Source organism: Dendrobates tinctorius, unplaced genomic scaffold (assembly GCF_039654945.1).
Source record: "Dendrobates tinctorius isolate UK_male_01 unplaced genomic scaffold, ASM3965494v1 ptg000070l, whole genome shotgun sequence".
NCBI classification, from domain to species: domain Eukaryota; kingdom Metazoa; phylum Chordata; class Amphibia; order Anura; family Dendrobatidae; genus Dendrobates; species Dendrobates tinctorius.
Window position 1 is genome coordinate 15,058,307 of NW_027361738.1, and position 20,370 is coordinate 15,078,676.

Consider the following 20,370-nt stretch of genomic DNA (forward strand, 5'->3'; position numbering starts at 1 on the left):
AGGGGCTCTGCAAACCAACATGATGCCCACAGACCATTCCATCAAAGTCTGCATTCCAAAATGGCACTCCTTCCCTTCCGAGCTCTCCCATGCGCCCAAACAGTGGTTCCCCCCCACATATGGGGTATCGGCGTACTCAGGACAAATCGCACAACTACTGTGGGGGTATGATTTCTCCTGTTACCCTTGTACAAATAAAAATTTGGGGGCGAAAAGATCATTTTTGTGGAAAAAAAAATGGATTTCTTATTTTCACGGCTCTACGTTATAAACTTCTGTGAAGCATTTGAAGGTTCAAAGTGCTCACCACACATCTAGATAAGTTCCTTAATGGGTCTAGTTTCCACAATGGGGTCACTTGTTGGAGTTTTCCACTGTTTAGGCACATTAAGGGCTCTCCGAGCGCAACATGGCGTCCGATCTCAATTCCAGCCAATTCTGCGTTGGAAAAGTCAAACGGCGCTCCATCCCTTGCGAGCTCTGCCGCGTGCTGAAAAAGTGGTTTACCCCCACATTTGGGGTATCGGCGTATTCAGGAGAATTTGTACAACAAATTTTGTGGTTGATTTTCTCTTTTAACACTTGTGAAAAAAAAAAATTGGTTCTGAAGTCAATTTTTTGCAAAAAAAAGTTAAATGTTAATTTTTTCCTTCCACATTGCTTTAGTTCCTGTGAACCACTTAAAGGGTTAATAAACTTCTTGAATGTGGTTTTGAGCACCTTGAGGGGTCTAGTTTTTAGAATGGTGCTACTTTTTGTAAATTTTGTGTTAAAAATGAGAAATCGCTGGTCAACTTTTAACCCTTATAACTTCCTAACAAAAAAAAACTTTGCTTCCAAAATTGTGCTGATGTAAAGTAGACATGTGGGAAATGTTATTTATTAAGAAATTTGTGTGACACATCTCTCTGATTTAAGGGCATAAAAAATTAAAGTTTTAAAATTGCAAATTTTTGCCATATTTCCGTTTTTTCATAAATAAACACAAGACTTATCGAAGAAATTTTACCACTAACATGAAGTACAATATGTCACGAAAAAACGATCTCAGAATCAGTGGGATCCATTAAAGCGTTCCAGAGTTATAACCTCATAAAGGGACAGTGGTCAGAATTGTAAAAATTGGCCCGGTCATTAAGCTGCAAACTGGCTCTGTCGCTAAGGGGTTAAACATCATTTCTTCATATGCGTTTTTAATGATTTAGGGGCGTTTTCACAAGAAATGATGTTTAACCCCTTAGCAACAGAGCCAGGGGTTATATATATATATATATATATCACTACTTAAAACATGTTGTTATACTCTAAAATCCAATAAGCATTCACATCAAAATCATCACGATATAATATACCAAAAAATAAAATATATAAAATGTAGAAGCTTCTGAATTTGAAGCGGCAAATTTAGACAGGCTCAAAAGTATAATTCACATGCATTAAACCACTATACCACATGAAAATACAGAAATGTTTCAGAGTCAATATCCCATAAGATCCCTACTGATAAATTACTACATCAATCAAAAACTTTTTTATAAAATATCACAAATTCTATAATTCCTCAAAATATATCTAAAAAAGGTCACTAATATCATTTAAACCCATCGGTTGCAGTGTATTTAATTTATAAATCCAATAAGTTTCCTTTCTTTTCAAATTATTTATTCTAATTAGAGTATGTTCAGATACATGATCTATAGGAAGTACCGTAAAAGATACTGAACCTTGATGGTTAACTGTGCAATGACGAGACAAACCATGCTTCATATACCCCCTCCGAATATTAAATCAATGGGAATTAATCCTCTTATGTAAAGGTTGAGAAGTCCTACCTACATATTGTTTCCCACATTTACATTGAATCAAATAGATGACAAAACTAGTCTAAAGGCCCCGTCTCACTAAGCGATCTCGGTAGCGAGATCGCTGCTGAGTCACAAGTTTTGTGACGTAACAGCGATCTCACCAGCGAGATTGCTGTGTGTGACAGCGATCAGCGAGCGGCCCCCCTGCCGGTATCACTGATCGCTGGAAGAAACCTCTGGACATTTCTTTGGTCGCTGGTCTCCCGCTGGCCAGCACGCATCGCTGTGTGTGACAGCGGGAGACCAGGTCAGGTGTAAAAAATAATAAAAAAAATAAAAAATATAGTTATTCTCACCTTCAGACGTCGCGTTCAGCCATCCTGCCTCTCTCCACGTTCCGGTCCCAGTGATCCTTTGCACGAATGACTGCGAGACTTTGTTATCCCTCGAGACCGTGACATCTCGCGGTCATTCGTGCAAAGGATCACTGGGACCGGAGCGTGGAGAGAGGCAGGATGGCTGAACAGGACGTCGGAAGGTGAGAATAACTATATTTTTTATTTTGATTCTATTTTTTACAGCGATGGCCAGCGATGCCGGGCGCTCGGCATCGCTGTGCTGATCGCTGGTGAAGCTGTCTGTGTGACAGCTCACCAGCGATCACATAGCGACTTACTAGCGATCCTGACACCTGGATATCGGTGTCGGGATCGCTGGTAAGTCGCTTAGTGTGATGGGGCCTATACAAGTCATCCTATATCTAATCTTGAATTCCCCACTGGGATAACTGGAGGACTGAAATTTATCAGTGGAATTGATTATAGATCTACAACAATAACAGCCTTTCCTTTTGCATTGAAAGGCACCTCTTTTTTCATACAATACACTACTATTACCTGAAGTCTCCCTTGGGGAGATAACACTAGGGGCTAGAATATTCTTAATAGTTGGGGCCCTCCTAAAAATCACCCCCGGCTTCTGATCTACTATCTTACTTAGAACTGGATCATTTAATATAATTTTCCAATGTTTTTCCAATATATTACAAATCTGATAATTTTGTACAAAAAAAGTGGTGATAAAATTCACATTATAATCATCCACATTATTCTGTCCCTTACAAGAATTAATCAAGTCTTTTTGAGTCAGATTTTTGACTGACTTATATGCTCTTTTTATCAGTCTAGACGGATAATTTCTTTCACGAAATCGATTTTGTAAGACCTTGCTCCCCTCTTCAAAGGTTATATCCGAGAAACAATTTTTCCTAATCCTGGAATATTGGTTAAGAGAAATGTTTCCTAATCCAAGGTCTATAATGACCACTCTCATAATGAACATAGCCATTGGCATCAACTTTACACTACGTCTATCAATCTGTGGAATTAATTCTATAACCCAACAATTACTAATCACACCATCCAAAAATTTATAAACATCATTTCCTTCATTATTATAAATGACAATGATGTCATCTATAAAACGTTTATACAACACTATTTTAGCCCTAAAATCACTGTGGAGGATATGCCAGGACTCGAAAACAGCCATAAACAAATTTGCATAAGTAGGTGCTGCCCTCAAGCCCATGGCAGTCCCCCGCTTCTGATGGTATTTCCAAAACGGAAATAATTATTCTGTAATATAAAAGCCATACTCCTAACCAAAACATTTTTTTTTTAGTTGTAGATAGTCAACTCCCTATTAACATACATTTCAAAGCAAGACAGACCAATACTGTGTTCAATATTAGAATATAGCCCTGTAACATCCATAGTAATCTATAATAATAAATGCGCTAAGCAGCTTCCGTCCGGTTGTAACGCAGCTTCTGTCCGGTTGTAACTTGGTGACGTCACATCCAGACAGAAGCTGCCTTAGGCGGTAGCACTGTGCCTCTTCTGCCCCCCGCACACTCCCCGACACCATATACCTTCCTAACACACACCTTCCTCACCATGCCAGCCGTCACCACGCACCTCTTGCCATGTTAACCCTCAACACACACTCCTCCTCAACACACACTCCTCTCACCTTCTCCACTCACGTCCCCCTTTCACTCCACATACGACCCTTTCTCTCACTCTCACTCCCGTCTCTCATACTCACGCCGTCATCGCCGCTGCGCCACGATCGCCGTCGGCATCGGCACGATCCCCGACATCATCTTCCGCTGGCGCCATCCTGGATCCCGGCGTCGTCCACGCTGGCGACATGTTCTTGCGGCAACGCCATCTTGGATCGGCGAAATCTCGCGAGACTACGCCTACGCCATCTTGAGGATCATGGGATTTCGCCGATCCAAGATGGCGTCGCCGCAAGAACATGTCGCCGGCGTGGACGACGTCGGGATCCAAGATGGCGTCGGCGAAATCTCGCGAGGTGTGCTGCTCACAGTGCCGCACAACACATGGTCAATGCTACATCACTATCCTCCCGATGCAATAGCATCGGGCCTTAATCTAGTGAACACATATTCATCTTTCCACTCAATATCTTGAAGAACTTGTATAAGATGAGTAGAATCTCTAAGATAACTCCCCAACCCTTTTACAGAGTTATTCATAAAAGAATCAACATAGGCAGCCAAATTAGAAGTTAATGCATTAATCCCTGCAATAATAGGATGCCCGGGGGGGGTTAGTAAATTCTTATGTAATTTTGGGAGATGGTAGTATATGGCCATAGAAGGATTCTTTATATCAAGATAATCTTTGTCATTGTTATTTAAAATCCCAGCTTTATCAGCATATCTAATCAATTCCCTATAATTCTTAACTGCATTACCATACTCAACTATACTAGAGATGGCATATATGTTACCATCCGACAAGATTCGATTGGCTTCTATTAAATACACATTTAAATCCTGTATGACAACACCACCCCCCTTATCAGCAGATCTAATCACTATATTGGGATCATTTCTCAATGATATCTCAATGATATTACGAACATTGGTGTGAGGCGTACTTTCGAACAGGGTGTTGTGAGAATTGGTAATATTTTTAATTCTTCTAAGCATATCCTCACAGAGGGAGAAATTTTGATTCTTAACAAGGGATTATCTTTTTGCCCTGAGAACACTTCTAGAGATATCGATTTATTTATGGATTTACAACATTTTGTAAGAAAATTAACTCTTTAGCGTCATTACTATGGATGTTACAGGGCTATATTCTAATATTGAACACAGTATTGGTCTGTCTTGCTTTGAAATGTATGTTAATAGGGAGTTGACTTTATCTACAACTCAAAAAAAAATTTTGGTTAGGAGTATGGCTTTTATATTACATAATAATAATTTCCATTTTGGAAATACCATATACCATCAGAAGCGGGGGACTGCCATGGGCTTGAGGGCAGCACCTACTTATGCAAATTTGTTTATGGCTGTCTTCGACAGGGCTGTGGAGTCGGTAAGCCAAACCTGCAACTCCGACTCCTCAATTTCCCCTACACCGACTCCAACTCCGACTCCGACTCCCACATATATTGCTTATATTTAAGTGAAAAATTTATTGTAGTACAATGTGAACATCAGACATTTAATCATTTCTATGATCCAATAATCCAGATATTTAGAACATAATATCTATTTATTGGAATACTACTTTAGAACACAAAAACCTGTAATAAATTTTAAATATGTAGTACACTTTATAATATCGATTACATACACACAGTATAGACCAAAAGTTTGGACACACGTTCTCATTCAAAGAGTTTTCTTTATTTTCATGACTATGAAAATTGTAGATTCACTCTGAAGGCATCAAAACAATGAATTAACACATGTGGAATTATATAATTAATAAAAAAAATGTGAAACAACTGAAAATAGGTCTTGTATTCTAGGTTCTTCAAAGTAGCCACCTTTTGCTTTGATTACAGCTTTGCACACTCTTGTCATTCTCTTGATGAGCTTCAAGAGGTAGTCACTGGAAATGGTCTTCCAACAGTCTTGAAGGAGTTCCCAGAGATGCTTAGCACTTGTTGGCCTTTTGCCTTCACTCTGCGGTCCAGCTCACCCCAAACCATCTCGACTGGGTTCAGGTCTGGTGACTGTGGAGGCCAGGTCATCTGGCGTAGCACCCCATCACTCTCCTTCTTGGTCAGATAGCCCTTACACAGCCTGGAGGTGTGTTTGAGGTCATTGTCCTGTTGAAAAATAAATGATGGTCCAACTAAACACAAACTGGATGGAATAGCATGCTGCTGCAAGATGCTGTGGTAGCCATGCTGGTCCAGTATGCCTTCAATTTTGAATAAATCCCTAACAGTGTCACCAGCAAAGCACACCCACTCCATCACACCTCCTCCATGCTTCACGGTGGGAGCTAGGCATGTAGAGTCCATCCGTTCACCTTTTCTTCGTCGCACAAAGACACGGTGGTTGGAACCAAAGATCTCAAATTTGGACTCATCAGACCAAAGCACAGATTTCCACTGGTCTAATGTCCATTCCTTGTGTTTAGCCCAAACAAGTCTCTTCTGCTTGTTGCCTGTCCTTAGCAGTGTTTTCATAGCAGCTATTTTACCATGAAGGCCTGCTGCACAAAGTCTCCCCTTAACAGTTGTTGTAGAGATGTGTCTGCTACTAGAACTCTGTGTGGCATTGACCTGGTCTCTAATCTCAGCTGCTGTTAACCTGCAATTTCTGAGGCTGGTGACTCGGATGAACTTATCCTCCACAGCAGAGGTGACTCTTGGTCTTCATTTCCTGGGGCGGTCCTCATGTGAGCCAGTTTCTTTGTAGCGCTTGATGTTTTTTGCCACTGCACTTGGGGACACTTTCAAAGTTTTCCCAATATTTCGGACTGACTGACCTTCATTTCTTAAAGTAATGATGGCCACTCGTTTTTCTTTACTTAGCTGCTTTTTTCTTGCCATAATACAAATTCTAACAGTATTCAGTAGGACTATCAGCTGTGTATCCACCAGACTTCTGCACAACACAACTGATGGTCCCAACCCCATTTATAAGGCAAGAAATCCCACTTATTAAACCTGACAGGGCACACCTGTGAAATGAAAACCATTTCCGGTGACTACCTCTTGAAGCTCATCAAGAGAATGCCAAGAGTGTGCAAAGCAGAAATCAAAGCAATAGGTGGCTACTTTGAAGAACCTAGAATATAAGACATGCAGTATTTTCAGCTGTTTCACACTTTTTTGTTTTTATATAATTCCACATGTGTTAATTCATAGTTTTGATGCCTCCAGAGTGAATCTACAATTTTCATAGTCATGAAAATAAAGAAAACACTTTGATTGAGAAGGTGTGTCCAAACTTCTGGTCTGTACTGTGTGTATGTATGTGTGTGTGTGTGTGTGTGTATATATATATATTAATGTATGCACACACACACTATGACTTATCTCGGCTAAGATAAAGCCTAGATCCTCAGGCTACATTCACACTATGGACGAAACCAGGATCAAACCTGGGGGGGGGGGGGCAGAACCTAATACTGTTCCGCAGAATTTCACACACCACACCTCAGCTGCTGCAGAACCTCATACTTTACACCCCTACACTTGAAAATAAAGCCTGCACCTTAAGAAGATGTGGTGAATGCAGTCTATTTATTCCAACTATCAATTGATGTTGATGTGTTACTGAAGACGAGCGATGCCTGTCCTGGGCGTCCTTTTGGGCAGCTATGAGGTGTACCTGACTGTTGCTAAAAAAAAAGGAGTGTTAGTCTGTGTGCTATCCGGCTTTCATTCTTTTTGGTACAGATATGATATGGATAGACAGATATGGATAAATGGATATATAGATAGAGCAGATTTCTAATCTGCTTTTGCTGTTGAAAACATTATCTATGAGCTCAAAAACCTTTCAGGTGATGCGGTTTTTTAAAAAGCTGATCTGCTTTTGCAACTGAAAAACGTATCCTCAAAAAACGCTGTGTGTGAATGTAGCCTTAGATCAGGAATAGAGCAGTCATTTATAGGACAGTTCATAACTTTCCCAAATTCCTATGAAAAAATATTCAGCACATTCTGCATTGAACTACTGTACCCAATTTATTATATATTTTAGGAGTCGGAGCCCTGGTTCGAGTCCTGGCATATCCTCCATAGTGATTTTAGGGCTAAAATAGTGTTGTATAAACGTTTTATAGATGACATCATTGTCATTTATAATAATGAAGGAAATGATGTTTATAAATTTTTGGATGGTGTGATTAGTAATTGTTGGGGTATAGAATTAATTCCACAGATTGATAGACGTAGTGTAATTTTTCTGGATTTACAGTTGTGGCCTAAAGTATTGACACCCCTGCAATTCTGTCAGATAATACTCAGTTTCTTCCTGAAAATGACTGCGCAAACAAATTCTTTGGTATTATTATCTTCATTTAATTTCTTAAATGAAAAAACACAAAAAGAATTGTCCTAAAGCCAAATTGGATATAATTCCACACCAAACATAAAGAGGGTGGACAAAAGTATTGGCACTGTTCAAAAAATCATGTGATGCTTCTCTAAGTTGTGTAATTAACAGCACCTGTAACTTACCTGTGGCACCTAACAGGTGTTGGCAATAACTAAATCACACTTGCAGCCAGTTGACATGGATTAAAGTTGACTCAACCTCTGTCCTGTGTCCTTGTGTGTACCACATTGAGCATGGAGAAAAGAAAGAAGACCAAAGAACTGTCTGAGGACTTGAGAAACCAAATTGTGAGGAAGCATGAGCAATCTCAAGGCTACAAGTCCATCTCCAAAGACCTGAATGTTCCTGTGTCTACCGTGCGCAGTGTCATCAAGAAGTTTAAAGCCCATGGCACTGTGGCTAACCTCCCTAGGTGTGGACGGAAAAGAAAAATTGACAAGAGATTTCAACGCAAGATTGTGCGGATGTTGGATAAAGAACCTCGACTAACATCCAAACAAGTTCAAGCTGCCCTGCAGTCCGAGGGTACAACAGTGTCAACCCGTACTATCCGTTGGCGTCTGAATGAAAAGGGACTGTATGGTAGGAGACCCAGGAAGACCCCACTTCTTACCCCGAGACATAAAAAAGCCAGGCTGGAGTTTGCCAAAACTTACCTGAAAAAGCCTAAAATGTTTTGGAAGAATGTTCTCTGCCCAAAAAGCTCTACTTTTGTCTCATCTGACCAAAGGCATCAACATAGAGTTTACAGGAGAAAAAAAGAGGCATTCAAAGAAAAGAACACTGTCCCTACAGTCAAACAGGAAGTTCCCTGATGTTTTTGGGTTGCTTTGCTGCCTCTGGCACTAGACTGCTTGACCGTGTGCATGGCATTATGAAGTCAGAAGACTACCAACAAATTTTGCAGCATAATGTAGGGTCCAGTGTGAGAAAGCTGGGTCTTCCTCAGAGGTCATGGGTCTTCCAGCAGGACAATGACCCAAAACACACTTCAAAAAGCACTAGAAAATGGTTTGAGAGAAAGCACTGGCATCTTCTAAGGTGGCCAGCAATGAGTCCAGACCTGAATCCCATAGAACACCTGTGGAGAGATCTAAAAATGGCAGTTTGGAGAAGGCACCCTTCAAATATCAGGGACCTGGAGCAGTTTGCCAAAGAAGAATGGTCTAAAATTCCAGCAGAGCATTGTAAGAAACTCATTGATGGTTACCGGAAGCGGTTGGTCGCAGTTATTTTGGCTAAAGGTTGTGCAACCAAGTATTAGGCTGAGGGTGCCAATACGTTTGTCTGGCCCATTTTTGGAGTTTTGTGTGAAATGATCAATGTTTTGCTTTTTGCTTCATTCTCTTTTGTGGTTTTTTTTCATTTAAGACAAATTAAATGAAGATAATAATACCAAAGTATTTGTGTTTGCAATCATTTTCAGGAAGAAACTGAGTATTATCTGACAGAATTGCAGGGGTGTCAATACTTTTGGCCATAACTGTAATTATATAGATGATTCTGGGAGGATTCTTACCAGTAATCATTTTAAGAAGGTTGATGCTAATGGCTATGTTCATTATGAGAGTGGTCATTATAGACCTTGGCTTAGAAACATTCCTCTTAACCAATATTCCAGGATTAGGAAAAATTGTTCCTCGGATATAACTTTTGAAGAGGGGAGCAAGGTCTTACAAAATCTATTTCGGGAAAGAAATTATCCGTCTAGACTGATAAAAAGAGCATATACCGTATTTTTCGCTTTGTAACACGCACTTTTTTCCTCCAAATTTGGGGGGAAAATAGGGGTGCGTCTTACATTGCAAATGTACCTTTTATTGTGCCACCGTGCTGGGTCCCTCGGGTGCTGCCGCCGCGCTGTGTCCACCGGTGCCTGCCGCCGCCACCGGGCTCCGTTCCCGTGCTGTGTCGGGGGGCTCTGCCGTTCCATCCATGCCTGTGCGGTGGATTGCTTCCTGGAAAATGGCCGCCGCGCAGGCGCAAATGGAGATCTCAGCATTGAAATCTCGGGAGATGAGATTTCAGCGCTGAAATCTCATCTCCCGAGATTACAGTGCCGAGACCTCCATCTGTGCTTGTGCGGCGGCCATTTTCCAGGAAGCAATCCACCGCACAGGCATGGATGGAACGGCAGAGCCCCCCACGCAGCACGGGACAGAGCCCGGCGGCGGCAGGCATCGGGGGACCCAGCGCGGTGGCAGCACCCGGGGGACCCAGCGTGGGGGCGACAGCACCCCGGGGACAGAGTGGGCGACAGTACCAGGGGACAGAGCGGTAAGCAATAAGATGCCTGGATTATAAGAAGCACCACCATTTTATTAAAAAAAATGGTTTTTCCTATTTTTCTCCTCAAAATTTGGGGTGCGTGTTATAATCCGGAGCGTCTTATAAAGCGAAAAATACGGTAAGTCAGTCAAAAACCTGACTCAAAAAGACTTTATTCTGTCCCTTACAAGAATTAATTATGTGGATGATTATAATGTGAATTTTGTCACCACTTTTTTTGTACAAAATTTATCAGATTCGTAATATATTGGAAAAACATTGGAAAATTATATTAAATGATCCAGTCCTAAGTAAGATAGTAGATCAGAAGCCGGGGGTGATTTTTAGGAGGGCCCCCACTATTAAGAATATTCTAGCCCCTAGTGTTATCTTCCCAAGGGAGACTTCAGGTAATAGTAGTGTATTGTATGAAAAAAGAGGTGCCTTTCAATGTAAAAGGAAAGGCTGTTATTGTTGTAGATCTATAATCAATTCCACTGATAAATTTCAGTCCTCCAGTTATCCCAGTGGGGAATTCAAGATTAGATATAGGATGACTTGTATGACTAGTTTTGTCATCTATTTGATTCAATGTAAATGTGGGAAACAATACATAGGTAGGACTTCTCAACCTTTACATAAGAGGATTAATTCCCATTGATTTAATATTCGGAGGGGGTATATGAAGCATGGTTTGTCTCGTCATTGCACAGTTAACCATCAAGGTTCAGTATCTTTTACGGTACTTCCTATAGATCATGTATCTGAACATACTCTAATTAGAATAAATAATTTGAAAAGAAAGGAAACTTATTGGATTTATAAATTAAATACACTGCAACCGATGGGTTTAAATGATATTAGTGACCTTTTTTAGATATATTTTGAGGAATTATAGAATTTGTGATATTTTATATAAAAGTTTTTGATTGATGTAAGGATCTTATGGGATATTGACTCTGAAACATTTCTGTATTTTCATGTGGTATAGTGGTTTAATGCATGTGAATTATACTTTTGAGCCTGTCTAAATTTGCCGGTTCAAATTCAGAAGCTTCTACATTTTATATATTTTAATTTTTGACATAATTTTTGGTATATTATATCGTGATGATTTTGATGTGAATGTTTATTGGATTTTTGAGTGTAACAACATGTTTTAAGTAGTGTGTGTGTGTGTGTGTGTGTGTGTGTGTGTGTGTGTGTGTGTGTGTGTGTGTTTTTAATGACTTATGGGCGTTTTCACAGGAAATGATGTTTAAGGAAGGTGTATGTTAATGATTTGTGTTTGTATTTATATCTGGAATTTGATTATTCTTGATGCCCTGATGAAGTGGCTGGTTTAAGCCACGAAACGCGTAAGCTAAATAAGGCTGTGTGCACACGCTCCGGATTTTGCTGCGGTTCCGCAGCGGTTTTGGCCGCTGCGGACCCGCAGCAGTTTTTGCTGCGGTGTACAGTACCATGATTCCCTATGGGAATCAAAAACCGCAGTGCAGACGGTGCGGAATTTTCCGCGCGGATTATCTGCGGTTTTCAATCCGCAGAAAGAATTGACATGTCAATTCTTTCTGCGGATTCTCCTGCGGTTTGCCATCTCCTCTATTGAGGAGATGAAAAACCGCAGGGCAAAACCGCAGAGCAATCCGCAGGTAAAACCGCAGGTCTTTTGACCTGCGGTTTCACCTGCGGATTTTACAAAATCCGCGCGGATGAATCCGCACCTAATCCGCAGCGTGTGCACACAGCCTAAAGTAGTTTATTACTACATCTACCACGGAAGGTGTGTTTCTGGTCAGCGCAGTTTTTGGAAAGCCCGCCTCTTTTTACTTTTTTGTATTTCCTATAAATAAACACAAAACATATGAACCTAAATTTACCATGAAAGGGGCCAAACAAAATAAGTTGTTTTTTTTTTTTTTAATTTTTTTTATTCCAACTAAACCACTATAACTTGTACTCCATGTATGATTCATATAGAAGCCAAGGCCCTTACACAACTGTCTCAGGGGTTTACGGTAGTTAGCTTTTAGGTGTAAAGGGCCTGTCACACTAAGCGATATCGCTAGCAATATCGCTATAACATCACTGTTTTTTGTGACGTTATCGCGATATTGCTAGGGATATCGCTATGTCTGATACTTACTTCCGACCGCTCCCCCGCTGGTTATCGCTGATCGCGCGAGAACGTCCTGGACCGTTTCTCGTCATCAGCTTCCTACTGTGGAGACGAGCGTCGCGTGGACGCGGGCGGGAGGATGTCAGGATCGCCTCATCTGACAGGTAAGTAGCGACCCCCGACCCCTGCTATGTCGCTGGTGAGATTTGCCTGTGTGGCAGCTCACAAGCGACCACTTAGCGATGTACCAGCGATCCTGACTGGGTCATATCGCTGGTCGGGATCGCTGGTGCATCGCTAAGTGTGACAGTACCTTTACAGACTCCCTGTTAGGTTGAGATCCACTAGGATGTCGTTCATATTCAGGCTTCAGTGTTAGTGCCAAGCTCATGTCCTTCTTTCTTTTGACTTTTGGCACTGTGACAGATCCTCTAAATGATGAATTTATAGCTAGCGACATTTTTGTTTTTTAAATGTAGGCTTTTCTAAATGGGATAAAGGGCGTACTGGGGTGATCAGCTGCTGCTCCTGCGGGGAGAGATCTGGTCAGACCATTTCCCTGCAGTGTCATCATTTTTCCGCAATTCCTTTAAGGCTAAGTTCACACGTTGCGGAACTCCCGCAGAAGTTACCTCAAGAATTCCGGAATTCCATTCCTCGGGAAAATCGCTTTTTAAATTCCCACGATTTTGCAGCGGAAAAACTAGCGATTTGCAAGCATAACTAGCTTGCAGAATGCTAGCGTTTTCCAAGCGATCTGTAGCATCACTTGGAGAACTGATTGACAGGTTGGTCACACTCGTCAAACATAGTGTTTGACGAATGTGACCAACTTTTTACTATTGAGGCCGCCTATGCAGCATCAGTAGTAAAAAGTTCTAATGTTAAAAATAATAAAAAAATAAAAATCGTCATATTGTCACCTTCCGACGTCCCGCGCAGCGTCCCCAGGCCGCCGCGATGCTCCGACAGGTCCCGTTCCCAGTGATGCGTTGCAGCAATGACCTTTGATGAGGTTGCGGTCTCGCGAGACCGCTACAGCATCGTGAGACGCGATGTCAGCAAAGGTCATAGCAATGCATTACTGGGAACGGGAGCTGCCGCGTGTATCGCTGAAGCCTGGGGGCGCTGCGCGGGACGTCGGAATGTGAGAATAACCTGAATATTTATTATTTTTTTTTTTATAATTATTTTAATTCTATTTTTTACAGGGATATGGTGCCCAGAGGGCAGTCTCCTGTCCTCCGGGCCGTGGGTACCCATCCGTAAATGTTCTGCTTACTTTTCGCATGGTGGGCACAGCCACATGCGGAAAGTAAGCTGAACAATGCATTCCTATGTGGGCGGAATCACCGCGATTCCGCAAATTAATGAGCATGCTGCGGATTTTTCCACGATGCGATTCCGCCACGGGAAAATCCGCAGCATTAGTAGAGCATTGCCGAATCCCATAGGATTGCATGGGATGCTGTTTTTTACTCTTTTTTGTGGTAAAAACCGCCGCGAAAACGCGAAAAAACCTGAACGTGTGAATGCAGCCTAAATGTCAGTGGACAACACTTAGAATTAGCAAGCTTGGGTCGCTAAAACGCCGTTGTAAACATCTGGTGCAGCTGCAGCTCCTTCCTCGGGGGCCCTCAAGTGTTTTGGGATTAGGGGTCCGACGGCTGCAATCTCCAGAGCTTTCCCATAGACTTCAATAAAGTCCAGTAGAGGTGGGATCCACCACTATTAGCCATTTGCAGAGTGTCATCTATTTCCCATAGTTAGAGTTGATATTGATGATCATTGCTTGTACTACTGTTTTCCGTCATGGAGACCTAACATTAGAATCATGAATTTGCCTTTAAGCTGCGTCTTCTTCATCAGGTCAGCGATATGAACAGCCTTCTACGTTTTACAAAAATTTAACATGGACTAACAGGGACAATGACAGAGGTTCCTTTGGGTCTGGATCTGGCGATAATAGAAACAGAAGCTCGAAATCAAATGACTCTTCAGGATTCTACACGCCACAAAACAGGTTCAGCGCCCTGGCTAACCAGGATCATGGCAGAGACGGCGGCCAAGACGAAGATAGCCCACTGTAAGTAGGTCGTGCGTTTCTTTTTAGGGGACCTGTGTGACTACAGTTTTTAATCAACTGGTGCCAATCTACACAGTGGTGTGTGCATGGTCAGACAAAAAAAAATAAATATTGGAAAGAAGGCTGACATCTGTATTTCTGCTGCATGTTTCCTTTTGGCACGGCCGCTAATCCATACGCTAATTAGCCCCAGTTAACAGATTATTCCAAAACCTCAACAAGTTGCTGAGAGTCTGACCAATGGTATCCCCAGTGATCGGAGTTTGGGGCTTTGGAACCTCGAATTCCCCTGTCCTGAATGGATTCTATTACATCAGCTCCATTCATTGTCTGTGGGTCTGCCGGGAAAAGCAGAGTGCTGTATTTGGCTGTGCCATAGACAATGAGGAGAGTGGATGCTGCCCATATGTAAATCTGTATCGTTCAAGACGGGGCTGCAGAGCTTTGATTGCTGGGATGCAAGCGGTCAGACTCCGAGCAATCCGCAAGTTATTCCCTGTATTATAGCATCTTATTCTCTAGAATGCAAGAATCTCTGGTGTCACCGGCGAATAGAATTCAAGGACTTCTCTACTTGGATTAAGGACACTACTAATACATTAGATTAGCGGTGGCCATCCTAACCTTTTATGGGTGCCATTTATGTGGCTCCTGACGCCACCAAGGGACCACACATCACATTTGGGCAGGGTCAATAGGTTGGCCAAGACAAACAGCTTGCAGGAATGAGAAAGATGCCACAGTGCCTCCATGACAGGAGAGCAAGGAGTGGCTCTTTAAGTTCAGGCAGATCACTCGGCATGCCCTATCTGCACTGGTCGGGTACATTAGGGCTGCAGTTGGACATAGCTGCACACCATGAATGCTTATGACTTTCTGAACATATACCTATTGACAAGAACGTTTGGGTTTTTTTTCTAATTTATGTCTAGAGCGGATATTATACATGACATGAAGACGTGGGAAGTGTCTGGGCAATGGCCGCTCTCTGTGTATTGTGTCCTGAAGGAGCAGCAGCATTTATCAGGTACTCATTATACGTTACTAGTACACTTTTGCATTGAGAATTTTTTTTTTTTTCCTTTGTGGGTGTTTATGAAATGGCCTGCCTGATTATCCAAGTGGCCAAATGTTAATTAATTTTCTTATTTATTTTCCCACAGGTTTCACTGACCTCTCTCCTGAAGAGTTACGCTTGGAGTGTTACACATCTCACAAAGAAGGCAATTTTCAAAACTATGTAATCAATTTTGGTGTTTTTTTTCATTGTCACTATGTACAGTTGTCCCTGCCAAAGGACCCCCATTTACACCGTCTTGATACTCGTATGAAGACCAACCAGAGACTGGGCTTCATAGGAGACTGTGATTTTTAATATTAACTGCTGTAATTAACCTTTAAAGGCAAGGTGCCATCAAAAAAATATATATATTTTTCAGCAATTGAAAAAATGTGAGGAAACAATATCATCCTTTCTTTATAATTTAGTGAAATATGAAAAATAATTAAAAAAAAGTTTGGTATTTCCACTTTTAAACACTAGAGGGAGCAGCTACTGAAATTTGACACTAAAACCTAATGTACAACTAGCTCATATTATGACTGTAGTAAATATGGGCTTAATCTGCTCACTTGTGTGATGTCACTCATCCCCTCTCCCCTTCTGGGTGTTTGCTAAGGGATAAGAGAAGATAAGATTTAGGAGCACAGTGAGCAGCCATTTTGTTGGTGACTGCAAAGTTATACTGACAAGTAGACAGTCACCAAGGATGGCAGGCAGCAACGATTCTGTTAGTTGGTGCTGCTTACTGTATCATAAACTGGAAAATACACTTGTATTCACATACACGCTCACACACAGGAAAATGCACATGCACGCTCACACACAGGAAAATGCTAATGCACGCTCAAACACACATGCATGCTCACACGCAGGTTAATACTCATGCATGCTGCTCCTGTCATCGCATGCACTGAGCAGTGTGCAATGACAACTGAAAATAAAGCCCACAGCATACGCTGCAGGCTACAACAAAATGGCCGCAATCTCCTCCCACAGCTGCGACCTGGACAGCCAAGGAGTCATGTCCATGTCACAGCTAAGAGACAAGAGGAGCGGCCTCAATGCAAGAGATGCAGTCAGTGTCCGACTGCAGTCTCGCATGCCCATGGCTGCCATAAGTGAGGTGTGCAAGTGTCGTGCCCAGACACTTACTCCCCCACTAATGAAAATGGAGCTCCCCCAGTGGCAAAAGTAAAAGTTAATAAATAAAAAAACTATTAAAGTAGTTCATTTAATTTTGTATTAAAAATACTTGATTATATAATCCTATAATTATTAATACAAAAATTAAAATCACTGCACCTTTACTTTAGTCAGCTCAAGGGATGGGGCTCGAAAGCTTCAGCAGGGTCCAGGCATTGGATAAGAGTGACGGCTGATCTGAGTTTGGTTATTCATGGTGCAGACTGTCTTCTGATGCTTTGGAGTTCAGTCCCTTCAGATGACAAGCCCTGTGATATGCTTTCTAATGATCATAAGCGCTTGCCAGCTGAAGGAACGTCACTCCAAAGCATCGGCAGGATCCAGGCAGAGTAGGAGAATGAAGCCTGGTCTGAGCATGCATGCTCAGATTGTTGTCACTCATAGATAGCCACGCACCCAACAATGACGTGTGCTGCTCGGTTTGTCAGATTCCGGTCCCCAGATCAGGAGTGGCAGTGGCTACATCACAACGGAGGACTATTACCCAAACAGTGATGAGCATACAGAAGCAGGGCAGGTAATAGAAGTATATAAGAAAACTGATTATTAGGAAGATTTAGGACATATGAAAGGGGGTTAAATCGGTAATGGAAACCCTCTTTAATGGAGTTTATCATTTATGTATGGCCACTACTTTCTTCGGTCTACTTTAAGACTCCTGTTTTTCAGTGTTGCAGGACGACATAAATGTGTTCATATCCCCTTTAAAGGACAACATACTGTCTTTGTTCAGCAACTGCTAGAGAGCATAGATGCTTACAGAAATTAAAAGGACTCTGTCAGCACAGAATGGCTGTTGAAACAAGGCACTACTGCTTGGTGCATCATGGCGGAGGCGATCATTTAAAGCAGTGTTTCTCAACTCCAGGCCTCAAGACCCACCAACAGGTCAAGTTTTCAGGATTTCCTTAGTATTGCACAGGTGATAATTTCATCACCTGCTCAAGCATTAACAGCATCACCTGTGCAATACCAAGGAAATCCTGAAAACATGACCTGTTGGTGGGTCTTGAGGACTGGAGTTGAGAAACACTGATTTAAAGGGAATCTGTCACCATGAAAATGCAGTCTAATCTGCAGGCACCATGTTATAGAATAGAGGGAGCTGAGAAGATTTTTAGAAAAGATTCTGTATAACCTGTGGTTTAATCATGTTACGCCTCTGCTCTATGGGACTTTTAGTCCAGTGGGCGGTCCTATCAGTGACTGACAGCTTTCTTTTGCATAAGTGTGCATATATTGATGACTGTCAGTCGCTGATAGGACCGCCCAATTGTCACGCCGCTCCCACCTGGGGGCGGGAACCCGGGTTCGTCGTCACCACTTCCGGTGCCGCAGCCGCTCCGAGGGTCCCGTCGGGTGCGCACACGCACCTCTCGCTCCTAGCTCCGTGGTTGTGCTATGTTCTAGTGCGCATGCACGCTCTGCCCAGCTCTGTCTTTGGTCTTGTCCTCTCTATGGTACTGGAGGACTTGACCCAGAAGTTCTAGGACTCAGGTGCTATATCAGGCTACCTCTTCCTATGGGAGGTGCCTGATTATTGTTGTACTTCCTGGCTTGGTCTGCCGTGTCCCTGCCTGGCTGTGCGCTGTATTTGGGTCCTCTGCCTTGTACTCTATTGTATAAAAGTCAGTGATAAGCGGTCATAGAGGAGTGCTTAGGAAGCAACCCAGGGGCAGACAAAAATGTCAGGTCTCCACCGCAGCTCCAGTCGAAAACCTCCAATGGAGGATAGGAGCAATGAGAAAATGGAAATGGTCTTAGGAGCGCAGGAAAGAGACTCAGACAAGAGATGGGGTTAAACCACAACGCGTTTCGACGGAGGATCAGTCTTCATCAGCTGGAAGTTCCACCTGATGAAGACGGATCCTCCGTCGAAACGCGTTGTGGTTTAACCCCATCTCTTGTCTGAGTCTCTTTCCTGCGCTCCTAAGACCGTTTCCATTTTCTTATTGTACTCTGTTGTGGCTCTTGGCACACGCTCTGAACCTGCACACTGCCTTGTACTCTGCTGTGCCTCCTGGCACACTCTCTGAACCTGCACTCTGCCTTGTACTCTGTTGTGCCTCCTGGCACACGCTCTGATCCAGCACTCTGCCTTGCATTCCATTGTGCCTCCGGGCACACGCTCTGATCCTGCATTCTGCCTGGTACTCTGTTGTGCCTCCTGGCACCAGCTCTATCCTGTACTCTGTTCCACTCCTCTGTTGTGCCTCCTGGCACACCTGCTGTCTAGCTCTGTATTCTGGCGTGCTCCTTTGCACGCATCCTGCTTTGCTCGCACCCGGGCGTGCTAGTCAGTGCGCACCATACGTACTCCCGTATACACACCTTGTGTTCTCCAGTACACTACGTGCCTCCATACACTCGTGTCTCCTGTGAGCCGGCCGCCTGGTGCCAGCAGTCGTGGTACCTTACCCCCTGGGGCTTGCCCCTGACACTCCCTGTATAGGAGGTGGTCCTCACTAGGTCAGCTCGCCCTGGGAGGGTTGGTGCCACGACCCAGGGGGTCCACTCCAGGAGTCGTCACAGTATAATCAGGCCATGGACTCCGCTGGTACCGCGGCTCCCGTCCAAAAGGAGCTGGTGTTCCTGCGGGAAAACCAGACTAGGGTTGTCATTTCTCAAATCTATGGAGTCCCGTTTGTCGGCCATTCAGTCCTCTAATCAAACTAGGATTATGGCCTTTTTGAAATCTATGGAGTCCCGTTTGTCGGCCATTCAGTCCTCTGACCCTGGTAATGCTTCCCAGTTGGCCAGCCTCCAGCAAGAACTCGCGCAGCAACGCGACACCCAGGCCCATATCCTCAACTATATGGCGTCGGTAGATAATCGGCTCCTCGCCATACAATCCGTTTCTGCACAGTCCTCGGCCCCGCACCCGCTGCTGCGCTTTTGCAAGCCACCCCGATATAGTGGTGACCCTAAGTTTTGTCGTAGATTTTTGAACCAATGCCGGTTACATTTTGAGCTTTTCCCGCAGCACTATACCACCGAGCGCGCTAAGATAGCCTTTATTGTTTCCCACTTAGAGGGGGAGGCGTTGGCATGGGTGAATCCCCTCTGGGAGCGTAATGATCCACTCGTCTCTCATCTTTCCACCTTTTTGGACACCTTTCGCAAGGTGTTCGACGAGCTAGGTTGTCTGGCTTCCGCCACCGAGTCCCTCTTTAACCTCCACCAGAGTGCTCTATCGGTAGGACAATATGCCATCCGGTTTCGCACCTTGTCCTCCGAACTCAGTTGGAACAATGAGGCCCTTGTGGGGGCCTTCTGGCGTGGTCTGTCCGGTCGGATTAAAGACGAACTGGCGAGCCAGGATACCCCTACCTCTTTGGAGGAGTTGATCTCTCTTGCCACACGCATTGACCTGCATTTTCAAGAGCGTACCCATGAGGCAGCCAGAGAGTGAGGTTA

General features: G+C 43.2%; 1 protein-coding gene across 1 annotated transcript in view; it reads left to right on the forward strand.

Moving 5' to 3' along the window:
* The window catches only part of NUP42 (nucleoporin 42), a 51,359-nt gene that overhangs the window by 14,370 nt on the left and 16,619 nt on the right, over positions 1-20,370 (forward strand). The window contains exons 2-4 of the mRNA XM_073581412.1: positions 14,471-14,687; positions 15,620-15,714; positions 15,851-15,927. Coding sequence (XP_073437513.1) covers positions 14,471-14,687; positions 15,620-15,714; positions 15,851-15,927 — 389 coding nt within the window. The remainder of the gene's footprint in view (positions 1-14,470; positions 14,688-15,619; positions 15,715-15,850; positions 15,928-20,370) is intronic.